Below are 22,547 nucleotides of genomic sequence, written 5' to 3' on the forward strand. Positions count from 1 at the left end.
GGGGAGGCGGCGGCGTGTGCGAGCGCCGGGGCCGCGGGGCGGTTCCGGGGCAGGGGATCGGCCGGGAATGAGCTCGGAGCGGGGGAACGTGTCCCGCACGCGGCCCCAGCGCCACCAGAACGCCCGCGCCTTTAGGAACGACAAGTACGACACGAGCACCCGGCTCAAGGTAGGCGGGGGCGGCCCAAGGGGTGTGGAGAGGTCCCAGCGGGAGAAGGGACCCCTCCGGAGGCGGCGGAGCGCCTGAGGGCGGAGCGGTGGAAAGGGTTTGGTGCCGACACTATGAACAGGGCCCTCTGAGGCCTGTGAAGCCACGGCCTGCCCCTGTGAGGTCTGTGCCGGGTCCTGGAAAACTTCGGGATTGCAGACGAAGTCACGGGGCAGTGGAAGCCGAGGCACCTCTTCGTTAGTGTTGGAGATACCTTTCACCCTGGCCTGCCCAAACCAGACACAGTGGTGCTAAGGGAGTGATCGGAACAAGGCGCTTGAGTAAGCTGTCACAGATGTGTGGTGTGAAACTTGAATCATATTTGTGACATGAAAGTACCTCGTTAAGCCAAAGAATTATTAAGAGGAAGACTGAAAAAAAGCACATTTGTGCAGTGAGTGCAGTAATTAAACGTTCCATGCGGTGTTATCCATGTGAGTTCCTGAAAGGTGCTTGGACTTCTCAAACTTTGTAACTATATGGTCATACTTCAGGGATCTTGAAGTTTTCAGATTTGAACAGGAGTTGTTTAGTTTGAACAACTCCCCCATCATCGATATAAATCTTGAGCTTCACTTAGTATACTTTTGAGACTTTAAACTGACTCACGTTTGCTTTAATTTCTTAAAAAAACCCTGAAGCATCTTTTCTGATTAGTTACATAAGAAGCTATTCTGTCAGTGCTTTTCCCACGCGTTACCATGGTTTGATATCTTTGCACTGTTGTTACAGAAGACTATTTTGTGTATTTTGTTTCTAAGCAAGGAAGCGGAAATGTTTTACAATATATTCTTGGAACACACTCATGCTTGTAGTTGTGGTAACATACTAGCACTGTGGGAGGGTATGAAGACAAGTAGTGTGACTGAGAGGGGGTGTTTCCTCTTACAAGGTAAACTGGAAAGGTGAATGAGACAAAATAGAAATGAGCATTCTAGAAGAGACTTATCTGGTGCTATTGCTGTCATGTCAGTGTTCCTTTAACTGAACCTTACTGGGCTGTAAAAAGGGGAAGAAAGTAGTAGGTTAAAGCCATGACACCAAAAAGGGAGATTTGGGTTTTGTGTGTGTTTGTTTTGGTTGTTCGTTTAGATGTTGTAGAACTAGTTCTGCAGGTTCAACGGGCTGCTTTCCTGGGACTCTAAGCAGTGACAGTATTATTTATTGAGTGATTCACTGCATGAACTCTGATAGGAGAGTGTTTTCCTGTCAGGCTACATGCACACACACCTTCAGGCAGTCATCCTAGGAGGACAACTCTAATTCCAAACCCAGGCAGATGGAGCTCTCTTAGCCCTGTAAGGCCATCCATCCAAGAGAAGGATACTCTAATTAAACCTACATCCTAAGGACCTCACTGTCACCATCCAAGCTCACTAGGCCCTGGCACATGAACTTTAGGATTCAAGGGTGGGTCCTGTTCTGTGCTTGCTGCGTCTCACCTAAAAAATCCACTGTGCAGGCTCGAGAGTGATATCCACATTTTTAAAGCCCTGTAGCAAGAGGTGAAGGTCGAAATGGCAGGTGAAAGGTGCACTGGAAGCCACAGACCCAACCCTGCATGCAGGAGGTTCAGGACATTGGTCGCCTGAGACTGACCCCAGAGATGACAGTCTCTTTGGGCAGCATCCTGAATGACCAAGCAGCCTTTTTCAAGGAGAGCACTGCTTGCTCCACACAGAGAGGGGCCTAGAAAAGGTGGCCTAACCAAAGCCACCCTTCACCCAGTTGGTTAACCATGGCCAACGGGCATTTCTGATGCGGTCAAACAAAGTCTAAGAAACAAAGGCATACACCTGCCTTCAAAGGTGTACCCAAATTGACACTCGCATGCTGGAACATTAGAACCATGCTTGATACTGCAGATGGTGGTCGTCCTGAGCGCCTTTCTGCCCTAATCGCCCATGAACTGTCACAACTCAACATGAACATTGCTACTCTCAATGAGGTTTGTCTCCATGAGGAAGGCAGCCTTAGAGAACATGGTGCCAGTTATACTCTCTTTTGGTCAGGTAAACCCAAAACTGAAAGGCATCTTTCAGAGTTGGCTTCATGATTAAAAACTCCATTGTTCCTAAACTTGAAAATCTGCCGACAGGTCATTCTGATGGCATTATGTCCTGCACCTCCCACTACACAACAAGCAACACGTTGTCCTCTTTAGTATATGTGCCTCAACTCTCCAAGCTGACCCTGCCAAAAAAGATAAATTTTTTACTGACCTGTGCCGCCTTACCCAAAAGATTCCCGCAGATGATAAGATCATTATCCTTGGTGATTTCAATGCCAGAGTAGGAAAGAACTTTGAAGCCTGGAAAGGAGTTTTAGGCAAGCATGGTGTTGGAAACTGCAATGATAATGGTCGCCTTCTGCTGGAATTCTGTGCGGAGCAACAGCTCACCATCACCAACACTATCTTTCAGCAGAAAAATAGTCTGAAGACAACCTGGATGCATCCCAGATCTAAGCATTGGCACCTCACTGATTATGTCTTGGTGCGACAGAGAGATGTCTGCGATGTCCATCATACCCACGTGATGCCCAGTGCAGAATGCCAAAGAGATCATCGCCCTGTGCATTGTAAATTTAACTTCAGCCTTAAGTTCAGACCTATAAGGGGCGGTATTCCAAGGAGGAGACTCCAAGTTAACAATCTTCAAACAGCCACAGTGAGAGACAGATTCCAGGCAAATCTTCAAACTAGGCTTGAAAATCATTCTATAGATCCCTCTCCTGAAACACTTTGGCAACCTATTAAAAATAGCATCCTGCAGTCCTCTGAAGAATCCTTAGGGTTCTCCTACAAGAAGAAAAAGGACTGGTTTGATGAAAACAATCAAGAGATCCAGGAATTGTTGAGGAAAAAGAGATCTGCTCACCAAGCACACCTTGCTCAGCCATCTTGTCATGTAAGAAAAGCAACCTTTCGTCTTGCATGCAGCAAGCTCCAACAGAAACTCCGTGGCATCCAGAACAAGTGGTGGGTCAATCTAGCAGGAAAAATTCAGTTATGCGCTGATACAGGTGATCACAGAGGATTCTATGAGGCCCTGAAAACAGCATACGGGCCTACATACCAGGTCCAAAGCCCTCTACTCAGTGCAGATGGTCAAATGCTTCTAACAGATAAAATCTCCATTCTGAATTGATGGTCTGAACACTTTCAGACTTTTCAGTACTAGCCGTGTAGTTCAAGACTCAGCAATTCAGTCCATCACACAACAACCGGTGAAGAATGAATTGGACACTGCCCCTACTATGGGAGAAACTCTTAAGGCCATACAGCAGGTGAAAACTGGCAAGGCAGCTGGGGTTGATGGAATTCCACCCGAAGTCTGGAAACATGGGGGCCTTGCACTCCATGCTAAATTTCACGAGTTTGTGGTGTGCTGTTGGGAACTAGGTGAACTACCATCAGACCTTTGTAATGCAGTCATCATCACTTTGTGTAAGAAGAAAGGAGATAAATCAGACTGTTCAAATTACCGTGGTATTACTCTGCTCTCCATTGCTGGCAAAATCCTGGCAAGAATACTTTTGAACAGACTAATACCCACTATAGCAGAAGGAATTCTACCTGAAAGCCAACGTGGTTTCAGAGCCAACAGGAGTACCACAAGACATGGTGTTTGTTCTCAGACAACTGCAAGAGAAGTGTAGGGAACAGAACAAAGGTCTCTATGCAACTTTTGTTGACCTTACCAAGGCTTTTGATACTGTGAGCAGAAAAGGTCTATGGCAGATTTTGGAACGTTTAGGTTGTCCTCCCAAGTTCCTTAAAATGATCATCTCACTTAATGAGGATCAACACGGCCAAGTCAGATATGGCGATACACTTTCTGAGCCCTTTCTAATAACCAGTGGTGTGAAACAAGGCTGCATTCTTGCACCAACCCTATTCACAATCTTTTTCAGCATGATGCTCCAAAGGGCCACAGCAGACCTCGATGAAGAAGATGGTATCTACATTCGATACCGTACTGATGGAAGCCTTTTCAACCTAAGGCGACTGAAGGCCCATGCCAAGACCTTAAACCATCTTTTCCAGGAGCGGCTTTGCGCTGATGACACCGCCCTTGTTGCCCACACAGAAGCAGCTCTGCAGTGTTTAACATCCTGCTTTGCAGATGCTGCTAAGCTCTTTGGGCTGGAAGTCAGCTTAAAGAAGACAGAGGTTCTCTATCAACCGGCACCTCAGGAAGTCTTCCATCATCCCCATATCACCATTGGCGAATCAGAGCTCAAATCAGTCCAGCAGTCTAATTACCTAGGCAGCCTCATCTCCTTGTACGCTAAGATTGACTGAGAGATAGACAATAGGTTAACAAAGGCGTATAGTGCTTTTGGAAAACTCCATAAAAGAGTTTGGTGAAATAAACACTTGAAGAAAAGTACAAAGATCAGTGTTTACAGAGCCATAGTGCTGTCTATTCTCTTATATGGTTCTGAATCACGGGGCATTTACCGCCACCACCTGTGACTCCTAGAACGCTTCCATCAGCGCTGTCTCTGTACAATCCTAAACATCCACTGGTCAGATTATGTGACTAATACGTCTGTTCTAGAACAAGCATTGAGGCCATGTTGATGAGAACACAGCTGTGCTGGGCAGGGCACGTCTCCAGGATGAAGGACCACTGCCTCCCTAAGATCTTGCTTTGTGGTGAACTTACCACTGGCTGCTGCAAGAGAGGAGCCCCAAAGAGAAGATACAAGGACTCCCTGAAACAACATCTCAGCCTTGGCCATCTTGATCATCATAACTGGTCTTCTCTGGCCTCCAGTCGGGAGTCTGGAGACACACCATCTATAACACTTAAACGCACACAGGATCACTCTCGAGGAGAAAAGACAACACAGAAAGAATCATGTCACCTAAGGAGTTTTTCTGCTGTGCCTTTTGCAACCAAACTTTTCTATCTCATATTGGCCTCACTAGCCACCAGCGCACTTGTAGCAAATGTGGGTAGAGCCTTTCCCAAATCCTCGTTTGCGAAGCCCAGCCGTGACATACATACACAAAAATATCCTCGAGAGTTGGTCTATCAGAAAAGTCTTTTAAGAGAAACTGAATTCTGACATCAGTTTTGTGACTTTAATACCCACATGGCTGTTTTTCTTCCCTTTTAAAATATTTTATATCCTATAGAACAAAATACCGTGCACTCCTATAAATGTAATTTTTTAATGTAACCAAGGTTTACTGTGGGCATCAATTTGTATCTTTTTCCTTTCTGTTTCAAGCAAATTATTTCTTTTCTTTCTGATCCTGCCAGTTCATGGAGAGGGCTGAGCACAGGGAAGAAGTGTCCTAAGAAGGTGCTTCCTATCCTGAGGTTAGGTTAGGTGTGTGGTAGGGGGAAGAGATGCGTTTTGTTTTGGTGTTTGGCCTGTCTACTGTTACACACTGTCCAATGCAATACTATCTTTAAAGGCTACAAAATGCTTATTAACTTAAAATTTGGATCCTGCTGCATTTGTCCTTTGAATTACCAATATTGAATATTTACTACAGTGACTTCAGGTTGTACAGTGTGTGGAGTTGAGGTGGTTATTTATAGTGTAATTGCTGCTTCTTTTGATGAAGCAGTATCTGCAGAGGAAACTGATCTAATAGTATTTTGACTTTTCTCTGCTGACAGTCGTTATCCAGTTGTTTTGTGGTTTTCTGAAAGGTTTTGTGCTCTTTGTCACTGACCTTGGCCATTTCTAATCTTAAAGGCCATAGATCTGGTTACTTGCAAAAGATCCATCTTTCCTCTAATGATTAGTCTTTACTACAACATTACTCTGGAATAGGCTTGTTGAAGTGAAACACACTTGTGTTAAAGTACACGGCCTTTCTACTGTATTTGCTACAATAGTACTGGGAAAGCTTGCATTTTAGAGTGAGCTGAAGAATGAATAGCCAGGGCAGGGTAAGACACTGTGTTCTTAGTGATTGACTCTTAGAATTTGTTTATGGGTTTTTGATTTAAATGGTATATTCCAGAACAGCTCTTTGGAGTACTGAGGTGAGGATCATACATTATGTTGTATGATTATGCATTTTATGTAAAGCACATTACATAATTCATCATGAAAGCTGCAGTAGTTCCAGAAATGAAAACAGGTATCATTCAATGAGAACATTTAAAACTCCATTGTAGTAAGATGGTAAACCACAAAGTGATTCATATTTACACCTCGATGACTGATTTTTTTCTCCATTTCTTTCCTTTCATTAAGTACAACCCAGATGATAATCCACATTTGCCTAAATTTCAACTGTTTTTAACTCTGTACCTCAGCTTTACCATTGTGTTGATGTCCGCTACATTTTCAGCTGGATATATGGATAAATAACTTATTGGAGACAGTGGATGAGGCTGTGGGAAGGCAGTAGGAACAGAGCAGGTGAATATAGATTAGATGCTGAGTCAGTGATCCTGACTTGAAGCACAGAAGGGAGATAGAGATAAACCAGTGCCCAACTGGAATTGTCAGATAACAGCATTGCAGTGTTTTTAACTTATGCTCTTGCTGCAGCATATGGTTGCTTGATAGGCTAAAGTTTATTCTCTAGCTATCCCTGTTATTCTGTGTTCAGAAGTACCTTCAGGCTTGGGTTGTAGCCTCTCATGTAGGGAGAATAGGAGCAAATATAACATCTGTTCTGGACTCTAACTCAACTTTGGAAGTAGTGGGGAGAGTGAGAGAGGGAATGAGTGGTTGCACAAGGTGTATATGGTGTGTGTGGGTGTGGGGGGTTGTCTTCGTGTGTTTTCCATTCTTTCTGGGCTATGTGTTGAGAGTTGACTGACAGTCCTTCCAGTTCTCCCTTAAATGCTATATAGACATCCATGTGTTGATTAAAATTTGAAATACACTTGATGAGAAAGTATCTGTAGAAAAAGAAATTTCAAGTAACACTGATAGAGTATATGAGCAAGTGAAGCTCTATGGGAGACTTAATTTCAGCTGGTGAAATATGTCTTAGAACCCTGAAATCTGCCATCTCAGTTTCACATTTGCTAGTCTGCACTGATCTGCTATAACTGCCTTATAGTGATGTGCTGCAAATCCTGGGGAGTTTTGTTTCTCTGAGAAGTGCAATTGTTCGGAAGTGCTGCATTCATCCTTGTTGATTGAACCAGTGTCACCTGTGTTTCTGACAAGAAAATTTGTGGGTGGCGTTAACATTACATTCATTTACAGCAGAATAGACTACTGATGTGTGCTCAATAGCAGGAGTCTGCTTTCAATAGAGAAAATCAAAATACTCATGGATTCACATATAATTAGAAATTTACAAACAGATGCTGAAGCTTCTTTGAAACCCTGTCATTACACCTTGCTTGTGAGTGCTTTAATGCTAGTTTAAGCTAGGGATTATTTTATTTGCCAAGTTAGTAGGTGTAGATGCATGTGTTTACTTTAATACATTCTGAACTGCTTTTGGCAGGATGTTAAGTGTTTTATTATTAGGTTTTGTGAGCAGAGGATGTTGATTCCTTAATGTACAACTGTGTGTATATAGGGTGCACATGGAATATTTTGTGACTTCATAGGTTAAGATTGTTTATGTCTGTCTATTTACGTATTGCATAACTGTAATTTCTTTGGAGAATATATAGATCTACTGTAAGCACTAGATGAGTTGCACTTGTCATTGAAGCAAAGTATGGCAAAGAGAGCACTATTGTCTAAAACAGAGAAATGAGCATAAGGAAAATCCCAGAAAAACTGCTGTGACAGAAACATAATCTAACCTGTTGAAGTAGTTTTCACACCAAGAAATTAATTTCAGACCACAAGCACTACCTCCTATTTGGGTGTAAAAGCTGGGTAGAAAAGTTGGAGGGGAATAATGAAGTTGACAAGCCTTATGCAGCTGTTTGTGTGATTGTTGGTTTTTTACACCCTTAAAGGAAAGCAAGCAAATGGGCAAAAGAAGAAAATATGAGTACATGAAAGTTTAAACAATATACAAAATATAATAGGATAATAGGTGACTATTAATAGGAAAAGTAAGCAGCAGAGGGGTTTCTTTGATTTTACTGGTGACTTCCCCATTCTGACTGGGAACTGAGAAACCAGAAAAGTTTATCTTCCAGTTTGTTAGGAGAACTTACTCTCAGATGTTCTTTAGTGATTTCAAAAATCCGAAAAAACAGCTTATTGAAATCTTTCATTAGGGACAGCTTTCTTTAAACTTCTTTAGTCTGCATTGCTTTTGGAAGTGGTATATTACCTTTTTTTGGTCAAAGAAAATATTGTATTCAGTGTAAAAAACCACAGTAAATTGTCAACTTGTTTTAGTAATAGTTGCATTTAAATATCATGCTTTTTTTTCTGATCAAAATAAATGTAAAAGACAAACACAAGTCAAGGTTAAGCTCTGTAATTGCCTGCTTTACATCAATCCATCATTCTCTATTGACTTTCTAAACCAACAGTCTGGTAGAGGGATTGTAGAGTCATAATCTCTCTTGTATTCAGATGTGCTAAGCCAATGATTAACTACACTGTCCCATACTTGAAGTGTCAACATTGAGTAAAAAATGCAGGAAATTGCTGAGGGGGAGGAAGAGGCTGTATGTGTGCCTTTTAGAAGGAGGAAATTAGAACTTTCTTTCTTCCAGTTTGTTACCTTCTGAGCAGATGCTATGTGATTTCTTTGAGTAGCTGTGTAAGATTTATGGTCCTGCAGGTAACAAGGTTGAAAAATCCAGGTGTATTTATGCCTTGATCAGGACCCTAAATGTGATTTTTGGCACACATAAATGTAATTATAGACTCATAGAATGGTTTGGGTTGAAAGGGACCTTAAAGATCATCTAGTTCTGCCCTCACTGCCGTGGGCAGGGATCCCTTCCACTAGACCAGGTTGCTCAGAGCTCCATACAACCTAGCCTTAAACACTTTGAGAAATGGAGAATTTATAACTTCTCTGGGCAACCTGTTCCAATGCCTCACCACCTTGACAATAAAGAGATTTTTCCTAATATCTGATCTAAACCTATTCTTTTTCAGTTTGAAGTAATTTCTCCTTGTCACGTCACTATATCCTCTTGTAAAAAGTCCCTTCTACCTCTCTTATAACCCCATTACGTACTGGAAGGTGCTCTGAGGTCTCCATGGATCCTTCTCTAGGCTAAACAGCCAAACTCTCTCACCCTGTCTTCATAGGAGAGATGTTCCAGCCCTGTGATTAACTTAGTGGTCATCTCTGGACTTGTTCATGTCTTTCTTATGTTGAGAACCCCAGAGCTGGACGCAGTACTCCAGATGGGGTCTCACAAGAGCGGAGCAGAGGGGCAGAATCACCTCCCTTGACCTACTGGCCACGCTGCTTTTGATGCAGCCCAGGACACAGTTGACTTCCTGGGCTGTGAATACACATTGCTGGCTCATGTCCAGCTTCTCATTCACCAGCAACCCCACAGTCCTTTTCCTCAGAGCTGCTCTCCACCCACCGTATATTTGTGCTTGGGATTGCTCTGACCCAGGTGTAGCACCTTGCACTTGGTCTAGTTAAATTTCACGAGGTTCACACAGGCCCACCTCTCAAGCCGGTCCAGATCCCTCTGGATGACATCCCTTCCCTCCAGTGGGTTGAACCTGCCACACAGCTTGGTGTCATGGGAGAACTTGCTGAGGGTGCACTTGATCCCGCAGTCCAAATCCCTTCTTCTTGTCCTGAGTAATGAGGTCTTCGGCATCCTTCCAGAGAGGACCCACATTTTCCCTAGTCTTTCTTTTACTGCTGATGTACCTAAAGAAGACCTTTTTTTTGTTACCTTCGATATCCTTGGCCGGATTTAGTTCTGCCAGTGCTTTAGCTTTCCTAACCATCTCCCTGGCTGTTTGGACAATTTCTGTGTATTCCTTTCAGGCTACCTTTCCCTGCTTCCACCCTCTCTGAGCTACCTGTTTATGTTTAAGTTTGTCCAGGAGCTTGTTCATCCATGCAGGCCTCCTGGTTTTCTTCCTTGATTTCCTCTTCGTAGGGATGCATTGCTCTTGAGAATAGAGGAGACAATCCTTGAATATCATCGAGCTCTCTTGGACCCCTCTTCCCTCTAGAGTTCTATCCCACAGCACTCTACCAAGGAGGTCCTTGAAGACACTACTCTCTGAAGTCCAGGGCAGTGAGCTTTCTCTCACCCTCCTCACTGACCCAAGGATCTTAAACTCCACTTCTTCATGGTCACTGCAGCCCAGGCTGCCCCTGGACTTCACATTGCCCACCAGCCCCTTCTTGTTGGTGAGAACAAGGTGCAGCATAGCACCTCCTCTCATTGGCTCTTCAGTCTTGGAAAGTTGTCATCAGTGCATGCTAGGAACCTCCTGGATTGCCTATGCCCTGCTATGCTGCTCCTCCGTCCTTGCCATCTTGGGCTTTCAGGATGGCCAGTGTTTCAGCCTGATTAAAAAAAGAAAAAGAAATCACTGTGTGATTGTTGTGTATTCTGGAGCCAGATGGTAAGCGTATTGGGAAAGAGAATAGCTTTATAAATCTTCATTAATAATAGCTTTGCATATTTCCTTGTTCTATAGCAGATGCTTAGCAGAATTTATCATAGGCTGCCTGTTTGACAAACTTTGGTTTTGCTTCAGATGAGAGGTGAAGTAGTTTCTGTTTCATTCTTCTACACTGTATATGCCACATGCAGTCCTGAGCCTGGCCTCTTGCATTCCAAGTGCCTTACTCATGGCTGAGCCTGTCTCTCCATCACTTGGTACTGTAGCTCCAGCCCCAGCCAGCAGCTATTGTGTCAGGATGTGTTGTGGGAAATGAGGTGGTTTTCCTTCAGGAGTGCCTTTGGAAAGACAACTGTCTGTCTTCAGCTTAAACTACTGCAGTCTTTTGATATTCATTGGGTTTTGCCCTAGCAATACTAGAAAATAGCAGAAAACAGTAAAGAGCATCTGGAAATACAAATTACAGTGTTTGTGTCTGTCCCCCCTCCTGCATTACCAATCAGTGCAAGTCAGGCGAGTGAGAGGGAAAACTGGAAAGTTCAGGTTAATTTGCAGGTTGATAGAAGCTTACTGGAGCCTTATTTCAGTGCTGGTCAAGCACTGAAAATAAGGCTTATCTTCGAATGGCATGAATTTTGAAACACTGAACACTGTGCTCACAGTGGTTTGAACTGTGAGCCCTCTAACAGGGAGAAGTTACTGATGCTGAAAACTTACTGATTATTTTCTTGTCTCAGAAAGTTTGTACATTAGCCAAATGTTTGTGTTTCTTGGAAAATGTAATTCATGATACCTCAGAACCACACCTTTCTGTATTCAATATTCAAGCAGTCTGCAAAACCTTGTTTCTTTGATTTCCTAATGTGCAAAGTCTGTAATTGATAATTTGGAAAATAGTTTTATTTTAACTGAAATTGTCAGAGTACACCACACCTTCAGTTAACCACACCATGGGAAAACTCCTACCAAATGGTGGAAGTTTAGTAAAAATGGAGACAATGGAAAACAAGTCCCAGATTATACTCTCACTTGGAAGTAGCATTTTCTCTGCCACAAACATAGAATATGATACTGTATTTTTAAAACCGGGCTTGTTGTTTGTCTAATGTATCGAAGTAGAACTTTGTGGAGTAGAGAGAAGCTCTTGTGGGTCATAAAAGCAGGAAAATACTTCAGAACATGTTATATTCATAGAATATACTCAATGGAATATTCATATTCATAGAACTTTTGGTTTATTTGAAAAAGAATAACATGAACTGTAATCCAAATTAATACACAATCCGTTCCAATGAACGGATTTTAGGTATTCTAAGAGGTAGATGTGGTTTAGACCATCTTAATAATGTAATGTTAGTGTGGTAGCCATTTTTAAGTCTAAAAAAGGCACAATGATTTTTTATTACATGCAATTTCTTAATTGTGAAATTTCTTTTTTAAATTTCTGAATGAATACAACATCCATACGATAGATAATGTTACTGCTGTCATTCTTAGATAGAGGAGAAATAAAACTATGTTGAACATACAAGTATATGTTGCCTGTTATTTAAGGTGGCAGTGTGGTTTGGTACTACTTTCTATCTCAGAATAACTTCTCTTGCACAAATAGTATTGGCAAATTGACATTTTATATTTCTAAGCAAGGTAAAACAAAATGTTTTGGAGATCTTAAGGTAAATTTTGATTGTGTTGAAAATACTCTGTTGTTTAAATGACCATTTTGAGGATTCTATCTTAGTTACATGAGAGCAAAAATGTATTAGTTTTTCATAAAAGAAGGTTAGGGTTAGAGAGGGATTGAATGGTTTGACAGCAAATAGTGTTTGGATTCTACTTTATTGTTATCTGAGAAAAAAATCCTAAGGCTATTTGAAGTATGTAGTATAGTGATAACTTGAGCAATAATAACTTAAATCTTAAGTCTTGTGAGTTGCCTTCTTTGGATAAAAACGGTATATTTCCAAGCTCTTTTATTCTTAAATCTGTTTTGTAAAATTATTAATGTTAAGATCAAGTAAACATATTTCTAAATACTGTATTAATCATATGATTGATGGAAATGCTTTCTAAGCAAGATTACACTTATTACAGTAGGAAATCTTCAATGTATTTTTGTTTTTATTTATTTACTTAGAAAATAAATGCTAAGCTTCATGATGGTGTATGTCAGCATTGCAAAGGTATCTTGGAGTGGCGAGTAAAATTCAGCAAGTACAAACTACTATCAAAACCTAAAAAATGGTGAGTTAAGATACTTTGTGTTAATTGCTGATCATGTAGTTTTTGAACTTTTGGAAAATATTCTTGTTTTGGAAACTTAAGGAGCTGCTACTATGTAACATTTCTAAAATTTGGAGTCTGCAGTGACAATATATAAGCAATCAAAAATTTTAAATTTGTATTAATGAATTAAAATTAATTTTCTAATTCATTATTCTTTTACCTTAAACTTTTGGATAGAAAACACAGAGGAAAAGCAACTGCTTCCCTCTTTGCTGTTAAAAATGGTTGAACTGTGGACCTGGAAATTTCCAAGACTTGCAGTGTGTCCTCCTGAATAAAAATTCAAACTGGACCTGTTGTAACACAATTTTCTAAGTCCTTGTTTCAAGTCAGTACTAGAGGAATCTGCACACCTCTTAACTTTTGTACTTCACAAATGTTTGCGATACATGCATTTCAATACCTCTTAGCACGTTTGCTCCTTTTCTGTAAGAAACTATAATTTCCTAAATATTAAAATGCTGGCATTGTTTGCACACAGTTCTGTATTACGTGGTTTTGTATAAGTGCATAACAAAGATGATAAATATTTTAACCTATCACAAACCTATACATTATTTTAATTTTCCAAACTAGATGCTCTCTGCTTACTTCTTATTTGCTCAGGTCCTTACCCTCCTGTGGTAGCAGAACAGCCGGTGTTTCAGCAGTGAAACACTGAACCCAGAGAAACCACAGCTGGGCTGTGGTGTGTGATGCAGCCAGGTTTGTCACAGTAGCTTGCTCAGTGTTCATGTGTTGCATTCTTCTGAAATACTCAGGAACTGCTTGAAGAGGTTCTGTAGATGTATTTGTGCAGTTCCCTGAGTAGATGATGTATTTTATTTTTACCTTCATTAGATTAAAAAGTCATTAATATTGTTGCTGTTACAGTTCGTTTACTTTTGGGGGCATGAGAACCAAGAAGTGACTTCTAAGACAGCTGCATTACATGGAGTATATTGTTCTGGGTTATGTTCTCCAAAGATACAAGGCTTTAGAAACATCAGCTCAATGTTAAGCCATAACATTTTGGAAATTGCTTAATCTACAGGGTTTTATCATATTTTGAAAAAGAATAGGCCAAAACCTCTACATAATTAGGTTGGGTTTGTTGAGAATACTTTTCCATGCAGGCTTGTGTTCATAGAAAACAAAGTCCAGCACTGACTCAGTTTATGCTGATAAGTTTAAGAGCAGCGTTTGAACTGAAAGCTTTTTATTTGTAAAATCCATGTACCTTTTTATACCGTATTCTACTTTTATCATTAAACGAGAAGAAGTAGTTATGCAACTTTAAAAATAAAAACTACCTAGTGAGATGAATGGAAACCTTTCTTTTGTCACTTCAAATATAAAAATTCTTGATTTAGTGTTTCTTTTTCAGTTCTTGTTTTAATAATTCTTCCTGAAAAAGGTATAGGAGGGAGATAAAAGGCAATGATATTGATAGTGCTACTTGTTGAAACACTGGTTGTTTTACTTGAAACTGGCATAAAACAAGTTGTTCCTCTTTTGAAGAATATGTCTGTATTGTGTTTGAACACAGAATGTTTGATATGTGTCCACAATATTTTTTAATCATGTTTTCTTTCTCTTCACAGTGTGAAGTGCCTCCAGAAGACTGTAAAAGATCCTTATCATATTATTTGTCGGCCATGTGCTAGTAAACTAGAAATCTGTGCAAAATGTGGAAAAGAAGAGGAAATAGTAATTCCGTAAGTACCTTATAGTTTATATAGTTTCAGTACTGCACTGTTTCTTCCCCTTTTAATAAACCTTGTTTGGAAATTGCCAAGAAGCTGTTGTACTTTACGCCATATTCTGAATAATTCTAACAGGAATCAGCAGGAGTAAATTTCCTCACTTTCTTCTTATGAAACTGGGGGTGAAGTGCTTATTGATGTTAGTGAGGCTGAGCCAAAAAAAGTTGTACTCAGATAAGACTTCTAACACCAAAGGGTGAATTACACATCTTCCTTAAGAGCAAAGCACTTCAAAACAGCTTTTAGTGTAGAGCATCATAAAATATGCATAAGCCAACTTACTGTTTGCATTTTGTCTGTCACTTGGTGATTCAGTTACTAGTGAACAGAAAAACTAAACAAGGACTGATATTGAGCACAGTTACCACAGTATATTTATTAGACTTTGGGGGTTTTTGTTCTTTGACTGTCTCTTTACTGAGTATGATGCATAAAACACTTTAATTTACTGTGGACAGCAACAGCTGTCCAGCAGTTGCTTAGGTGATCAAGCTGTTAATTTATTTATTTTTTTCCTTCACAGACTCTTCCATATGAAATACTTTTTGATGTATAAAATACGTACTTTACTGTGTTCTATATCTTTGCTATTCAATGTGAAAGTAACTTTAGGTTATTGTTCCCCTCCTCCTTCTTCTTCCCACCTCCTGCCATCATTCATCCCATACTGATATGAAATATTGGGAGAGTATTCTATCTTCCATCCCATTCTTGTTTAAATTCCAGAAGTGGGTGGTGATAACATCCATCTTGCTTTCTGCAGGATTGACAAAGGACAAGGCAGAACTGAGAGGGAGACTACTAAAACCAGCCAAGAGAGCAGTGGATTGGAGGATGAGCTGGATTTTGATACAAACTTCAGTAGTACAGATAGTGATGAAGATTCCGATGTGCTTAAAGAACGATTTAAAAGTATGAACTTCTGAAGGACAGAGATCTAAAAGGTTGAGTTTATATGAGAAACTATATGCGATCAAAAGTGGTAAACCACTTTTAAACTGCTCTGAAAACCTGATTTGACATCTAAGGTCTTTACATGTAAATGTTGGCACTCTGTACTATGATGTTTTTTGGGGGGTTTGTATAAATAAATATTTTTTTGTATTAAGAGTAGAATTTCTTGTGAAAAGATTCAGAAATTGAATCTGTAAGCACAGTTAGTTATTGCATACATATAACAACTTACTGTTTCTCTGAAATAAAGCCTCTTTGTATAATCATGTAGTTGTTCTAAATTCAATATTACATGATTGTTGTATTGCCACTTGGAAAGCTACATGAAAGTCTAGAATAAGTACAGTCTCGTCATAAAAAGAGTTAAACCAGATGTAATGGCTTATTGAAGGAAGAACTTGCAAAATTCTGTCAATGAGTTTCCAAATGGGGTCAAAATACCAAGTGGTCATTACCCTTAAGCCTGTTGTCTCTTTTTTGTGGGAAAAAAAAAAAAAGAGGGTCTAAATGCTATCACCATTTCATGAGCAGTTAATGCTTATTTACCGTATATAAATATGCATAGCCAGCTGGAAGTCAGTCTCTTCTCCCAGATAACTAGCAAAGGACAAGAGGACACAGTCTTAAGCTCCACCAGGGGAGGTTTAGGTTGGACCTTAGGAAGAACTTCTTCACAGAAGAGGTGATTGGGCATTGGAATGCCCCAGGGACGTGGTGGATTCACCGCCTCTGGAGGTATTTAAGAAGAGACTGGATGTGGCACTTAGTACCATGGTCTAGTTGACAAGGGGTGTTGGGTCGCAGGTAAGACTCAATGATCTCAGAAGTCTTTTCCAACCTAGGTGATTCTGTGATTACAGATTTGTGACCTTGTTACTACCAATGTTTTGTAAAGAAAATACCTGCAGACTACTTAGAATTCATCATAACAGGTTTCACACTTCCTCTTCCTTTGACTCTAGGTCTAGTGTTGTGAATGATGATCATACAGTTACTCCCTTCCCAGTTTTCAATTCTCTCTAGGAGTCATTCCAACATAGATTAAGCTCTACAAAGAACTTAACTGAATTTGCAGTAACTGTGTTTTACTGGATTCAAGATGGTTTGATTTCTTCTCTTCTGCCTTATCTCTATATACATTCAACTAACAATATATAGGCATTAACCTATGACAATGTGCTGTACCATCTTTACTAACTGTATAGTAGCTACACATCTGCTTTGGTGCTTTGTCTGATTTGCAAGTGGGTATGGAAAAATTTGCTTCCCAAGCTACCTTTTTCAAGTGCACTGTGGGGGAATTCAGCTCTGGGATTATTCCCCATCCCTGCCCTGGAATGAGGGAAATACTGCAACTTAATCCTTTGGCTACGGATAGGCACCCCATGTTTGTTCTGAAGAGTCAGTGAAGCTGCAAAACACCAGTAAGCTTTTCTGCTTACTACCAGAAAAGGTTGTTGTCAGGTGTTTTCAGAAGTGACTGAATCTGAAAGTCACGTTGCATTGACAGATAAACCCTCCCAGCAGAGCAGCAGTGACATCTGGCTTGGTGTTACATCTGTTGTCCTGCCACTTTATTCAACAAAGGCAGAGTAAACAGGAAATATCACACATATACACACACTGCAGATGACCATGTAGAGGGGTGGGTAGAGGGAAGTTAATAAGTAATCTGGATTTAGCTTCAGAAAGGATCTGTCTGAAAGGGAAACCATGTCACCAAAAGCTTGGCTTTTGAAAGTGACATGCGTATGGGAAATGTTCTTCCACTTGGAAAAATCTATAATGGCCTAATCCTTTGTCAGAAGGTAAGAGGAAATCCTGAAATGATAGGAAAACATGTCATGGAACTGGCAGGACCTGTATAATGAGAAAATTAGGGGAAGTACTCTCTTGTCGAAGGAGTGGTGCAACCTGTCAGTACCAGGGGTAAGCAGAGCCACACACAAATAAGCCACGTGTAGCAACAGAATATAAACAGCACGGGAAGTCCTCTGAAGTCAGCATCCTCATGTCACACACCTAATGCTCTGTCTGGAGCTTAGGTAGGCAGTTGATACCAGAGCTGATGAAACTTTGCTGTGTGACGGCAGCCTAAATGATGCTCTCAGACTGCAGGCTGGCAGGCAAAAGATTTTATTATAAACAAACTTGTTCTTTTTATCTACTTTTTCTCTGTCCACGTGCTAATATAATATATGTCATTGCTGAAGTGTTCTTGTTCACACGTCTGTATCTCATCACTAATTGGTCTCTAGCTTCTGTGCACGCGCCCCATCCTGTCTCCTGACAGGTCACCGGCGTCTCTTCTCATGTCCAAACATAGTCCTCTATCTGCAGCTGTTTTTCTTCTCTTTCTCACACTTTCTTCCTTAATGAGGTTTTACTTGTTCCTTTGCCAGGCCACAGCTGTAGCTCAAGGTCAAAGCTGCCTTACTACAGCTGTGAGTGAGCACAGCTGCAGAGGTGACTGGCTGGTGTTAGTCCAGCCTCTCTGAAGACAGCTTTTGGTTCTGGGTCTATGTCTTTGGTCATAACTGTGGTTAAAAGATATGCTACTGGAAATGATTGCTGCAAGACCATGTACCATGGTGGCTGTGAGTCAGCTTACAAAGTTGCACCTTTGCAAGTGTGATAGTTTTCACCCTAGGCCTTCCTGGAGATGTTGAAAAAACACTTCTAACAGGAACAATAAGAACAATTTTAATTTTAATTTTGACTGAAGTTAGAACATATTTGTAACTGCATTAAGATATTATTTTTCTAAGAATTTAATAGTTCTGAATTTCAATTTTTCTTTCTTTTTTTTCCTTTCTGTTATATGAAGAACTTATAGAATATAGGATTATGCAGGGGTATGACCCCTTTAAAATATAAAGAATATAAAGAATATAAAGAATATATAGATGAGAAAATTTTTAAGAAAGGAAGAAAATCAAAAGTCACCAGAGATTTCTGAAAATATCTTCAGCTTAGTCACATAAAAGAAATTATTTTTAGAGTTTTTAATTGAGATTTTGAAAGCTTTCTACCTCTTTTTTCACAAATAATAATGAATTTATGTTTATAAACCTTCAAAAGATAAGAAATAATAATGTCACATTGCCTGCAAGGTATTGAGATGCAGTTCAAAAAGTACATCTAGGATGACTGATTGGGGGTTTCAAGAATTTATCTGGACCTCATGGGTCCTCACTGAATACATTACTGAAGAAGAGAATGATGGGTGTTAATAATTAGTCATCTGAAAAATAAATGATGCATCACAACTAATGCAGTGATGTTGCTGACAGTTGAATTCCGGTTATCTGATTGTCTTTAGGAGTGTTACTGATTCTCATTTGGCATGACTCAGTGCTGAAGTAATTAATTAGATAATGGACTGTCAGCATGTGCAAGACAGACATGCAAGATGATTCTGAATTCACAGGGGGAAATGCTTATCACAGGCTTGAGCTATCAGAACTTGTCACTGTTGACTCATACACATTTCTGGGAACCAAATTCCCATATATAAGGATTTCCTGGGACAACCTGGATGCATAGCAGTATGAGGAGAGTCTCATATGAATATAGTGCTACCTCCTAGCATAATTCCTTAACAGTCTTCTCTGTCAAAGTTCACAAGCATCTCTGAGGCATTGTGTCATCAAATGTTTTGAAGGATACAAAAAACATTGCCCAGTGATTTACTTTTAGTTTTGCATGGGCTGGGCTCTTCTATTCTTGTCTTGGCTACTGATTAATCTGTATTCCTGTAAAATACTAAGGTAATACCAGCCTCTGAAGGTTTATAGGACTACTGGTTAATTAGGAAAAGCATAGCTTGTTTTCTTCCTATAATGGGTGTGTACTTGGATGTTGAGGTGCAAATCATAGCATTAGCAAGGAAAATAGAAGAAAATATAGCAGGTAATCAAATGTGAGCCACCTTGTGAACCTCTAGCCCTACAATTATATGTGTTTACTTTGTTTAGAAGTTCTCATAAGTAAACACATGCTGGTAGAAAATGCAAAACTAACTGCTTATTGGAAGCATCAGACTGACCTACAAAGTTAATGAGGAAAGCTTTGTAAGTGACATGGAGAGACATTCTCAACTATCAGATATATAGGGAGCTGCTCATGCGCACTGCCAGCATCTCACTTAATTCTCCTGCATGCCTTTTATCTGAAAGGTAATAAAATTCAAAGCTATATGAAAAAGAAAACATGTTCTCTGCATGCATGCTCTCATCACATATGATGAGTGTGTAAAGTAGGGTTCCTAAACTTTGAAACAGTTGAAAATACACTAGTATTTGAAGTGAACTCCTTCTAGGAATTGATAACATGTTCTCAGCCAACTTACCTGTAACAAACTAGAAATCAAATATCTGGCCTGTTTCAGACAGCAGACTTTTGTGTCAGAGCCTCTAAAATACTTAAGATGAAATCATGCAGGAGTTACCTTTTTTCTTCTGAAGTCAATGAGGAAACAACAATTTTTACTAATAGAAAACAACTGATTTATTGTACTCATAATTCAGTCATCAATAAGAAGCTTGAATTCAAGGGTCTGAAAACAGGGGTCAAAGACCACATACAAGACATCCAAGATTTTACCTGAATCTCCACTTAGCTTTGCCTTTGACATATCTTTAGAAACTCATATTGGAAGGGTCTAGTGTATTCTTATAGCTATAACTGCTTTGAAAACAGTATCAAATATGTTTTTCTCCAGAGAGAAGAGAGTGGTTTTGTATTAAAAAAAAAAAAAAAAAAAAAAAAAAGAAGGAAAGAAGATTACGCCTGTTCCAAACTGGCAGCACTCACTTGAAATCTCTCATTTTAGGACACCTTGCATTTCTGAGTCTCAAGATTGTAATATCTGTACTTCTTGTACTAGACTTGCAGTTTTCCTAATCTTAAGTGAGTAAGTATGCCATAATATGTAAAAAGTATCCGTGAAAAGTATCCATGGTTTACTTATTAGTATATACAGTAGCAATGAAACTTGTAGTGTTTATTGAATCAGCATTTGCAAAGCTACATGTATAACAGTTTGATTTTTTTTTTTCTCATGGACTTTATGATGTCCTGATTGTTACATTCCTTTTAGGGAACATAATAATCTATCTTTGTTCTACGGCATGGCTCTGCATTGTAGAAGTTGCTAGCCTGAATGGGAGCTGATACAGCCTCAGACTGTCAGCAACAGTATGTTACTGTGGGTTATTCCCAGTAGAAGCAATAGAACTAGTGCCAAAACTGTAAAGCAAACTTCATGGATCCCTCTTGGAGACAGATTGTGTTGGCTTCATTGGACACAGGGGAAGCTTCTACCAGCTTCTCAGAAAGAACACCCTTGTAGCAGCCTTCCTACCAAAACCTTGCCATGCAAACCGAGTACAAAGTGGTTTGTGAGATGTATGTGAAGTGAAATAAAGCCATGGGTTTTGGTGAAAAAAATAAAAGGGCCCTACAATACATTTTTTTAATAGTAGAGAAATGCAGAATAATCCCAAGACTTCCAATTCCAAGGAAAAATAAACCCCATAAAATCAGACTACTACTATTCTTTTTAGCAACAACAGATTTACTATTGCCTACATGACAAAGATTTTAAAAGTCTTTCTCTGGAAATGGCTAATATCTCATGCTCAAAGAATAACTCTTCAATAGCAGCTCAATCTTGCTTACAATAAATTAGTGATGGAAGCTCCCAGAATGGAACAAGCTCGTACCTTCATTATTTAGAGAGAAGTCATAATGCAATCTTTATGTTATAAAAGTCAAATCCTGTGCTCTGAAAAGACCACAAGGAATTTGGCTAAAAGATTCAAGCTGTTTTGCCAAAATCTTCCTATTTCAGGAAATTGTTACATAAAGGATTAAGCCATCTCAAAACTATGCAGTGACCAGAACTTCAGCACTATTGTTTTTGCTGTGTTTCAGCAGAAAGTGTTCTACTCTTTCCAGTTTTTGTATTATCTTGAGTTGCATTTGAGTATTAGTAGTTCTGACATTATGATCTCTTCTTTCAGGAAAGAATTACATTTTGGATCACCATATCTAGGTAGTTGCTCCTTTCTTATCCTCATAACTACACACAAGGTCTATGGAGACAAAGCATAGGTGATGGCTATCTATGTTACTTCAAAAAATCACATTAAAAGAAAAAAAAAAGACTGTAGCAGTCACCCAGTGTACTGTCAAGATGCATCCTGTTGGGTATTCTTGTCCCTTGCCACTCCAGACCAGTTTAAACCTCTCTCTAGAGGCCGGAATTAAAAGTGTGCTCAGCTTCCCTGCTGAGCAGAGATATTCTGCTCACCATTAATGAGAACACTGTGTGTGGTCCAAAAGGATAGGGTAATGTGTATGCCTCTAGTCTTTAAATGGAAAGAAGGGTCTCTGCAAAATATCTGAAGGTGTCAGACAAGGTTCTCAAGGTGTCAGACAAGGTTCTCAAGCCGGGTTTGTCCAAAATGCCATTTAAAGGAGCGGGGGTCAGGGAGGAAGGGGGTAGTGATGGTGAAAGAACTTGTGAGTAAGTCCAGAGGTTCACACAGCCTGCACGTACCTCTCTTCATCTTCACAGTCTTCAGCTGTCACTGTAATGTTCATGAAAGTCAATCCAAATAATAAACCTACAGCTTTACCGTAATTAGCCTGACAACAAGTTAGTGTTTGTTGCCCCCTAGCATGTCAAAGGAGGTATGCAAGCAGGTTCCAAGAAATGAAATACGTTGTTGCTGTTTGAGTGCCCTTAATTTTGGGTGTAATTAATGTAATTTAAATGAGACTTTGTAATAGACAGGAACTATTACATAATGTATGTGTTCTCCTGGGACCTAAATGGAAATTAGCTACAGATTGAGACTCCTGCTCCTAAAACTGAAGCT

The 22,547-nt window shown here is 39.9% G+C and overlaps 2 protein-coding genes across 3 annotated transcripts in view; both read left to right on the forward strand.

Annotated features, from left to right (window-relative positions):
- The first annotated feature begins 17 nt into the window (after positions 1-17).
- On the forward strand, positions 18-15,926 carry CUNH9orf85 (chromosome unknown C9orf85 homolog). The gene is made up of 4 exons (XM_051789500.1): positions 18-169; positions 12,813-12,919; positions 14,545-14,658; positions 15,470-15,926. The coding sequence occupies exons 1-4, from the start codon at positions 68-70 to the stop codon at positions 15,630-15,632; spliced, it is 486 nt and encodes a 161-aa protein (XP_051645460.1). The 5' UTR covers positions 18-67; the 3' UTR covers positions 15,633-15,926.
- Positions 15,927-16,027: 101 nt separating this feature from the next.
- The window catches only part of GDA (guanine deaminase), a 69,574-nt gene continuing 63,054 nt past the window's right edge, over positions 16,028-22,547 (forward strand). For both annotated transcript variants that reach the window (XM_051789435.1, XM_051789437.1), the window contains exon 1: positions 16,028-16,464. The gene's annotated coding sequence lies outside the window, so the exon portion shown is untranslated. The remainder of the gene's footprint in view (positions 16,465-22,547) is intronic.

This window comes from Manacus candei, unplaced genomic scaffold (genome assembly GCF_025592945.1).
Source record: "Manacus candei isolate 608988 ecotype Guabito, Panama unplaced genomic scaffold, ASM2559294v1 h1tg000027l, whole genome shotgun sequence".
Taxonomy (NCBI): domain Eukaryota; kingdom Metazoa; phylum Chordata; class Aves; order Passeriformes; family Pipridae; genus Manacus; species Manacus candei.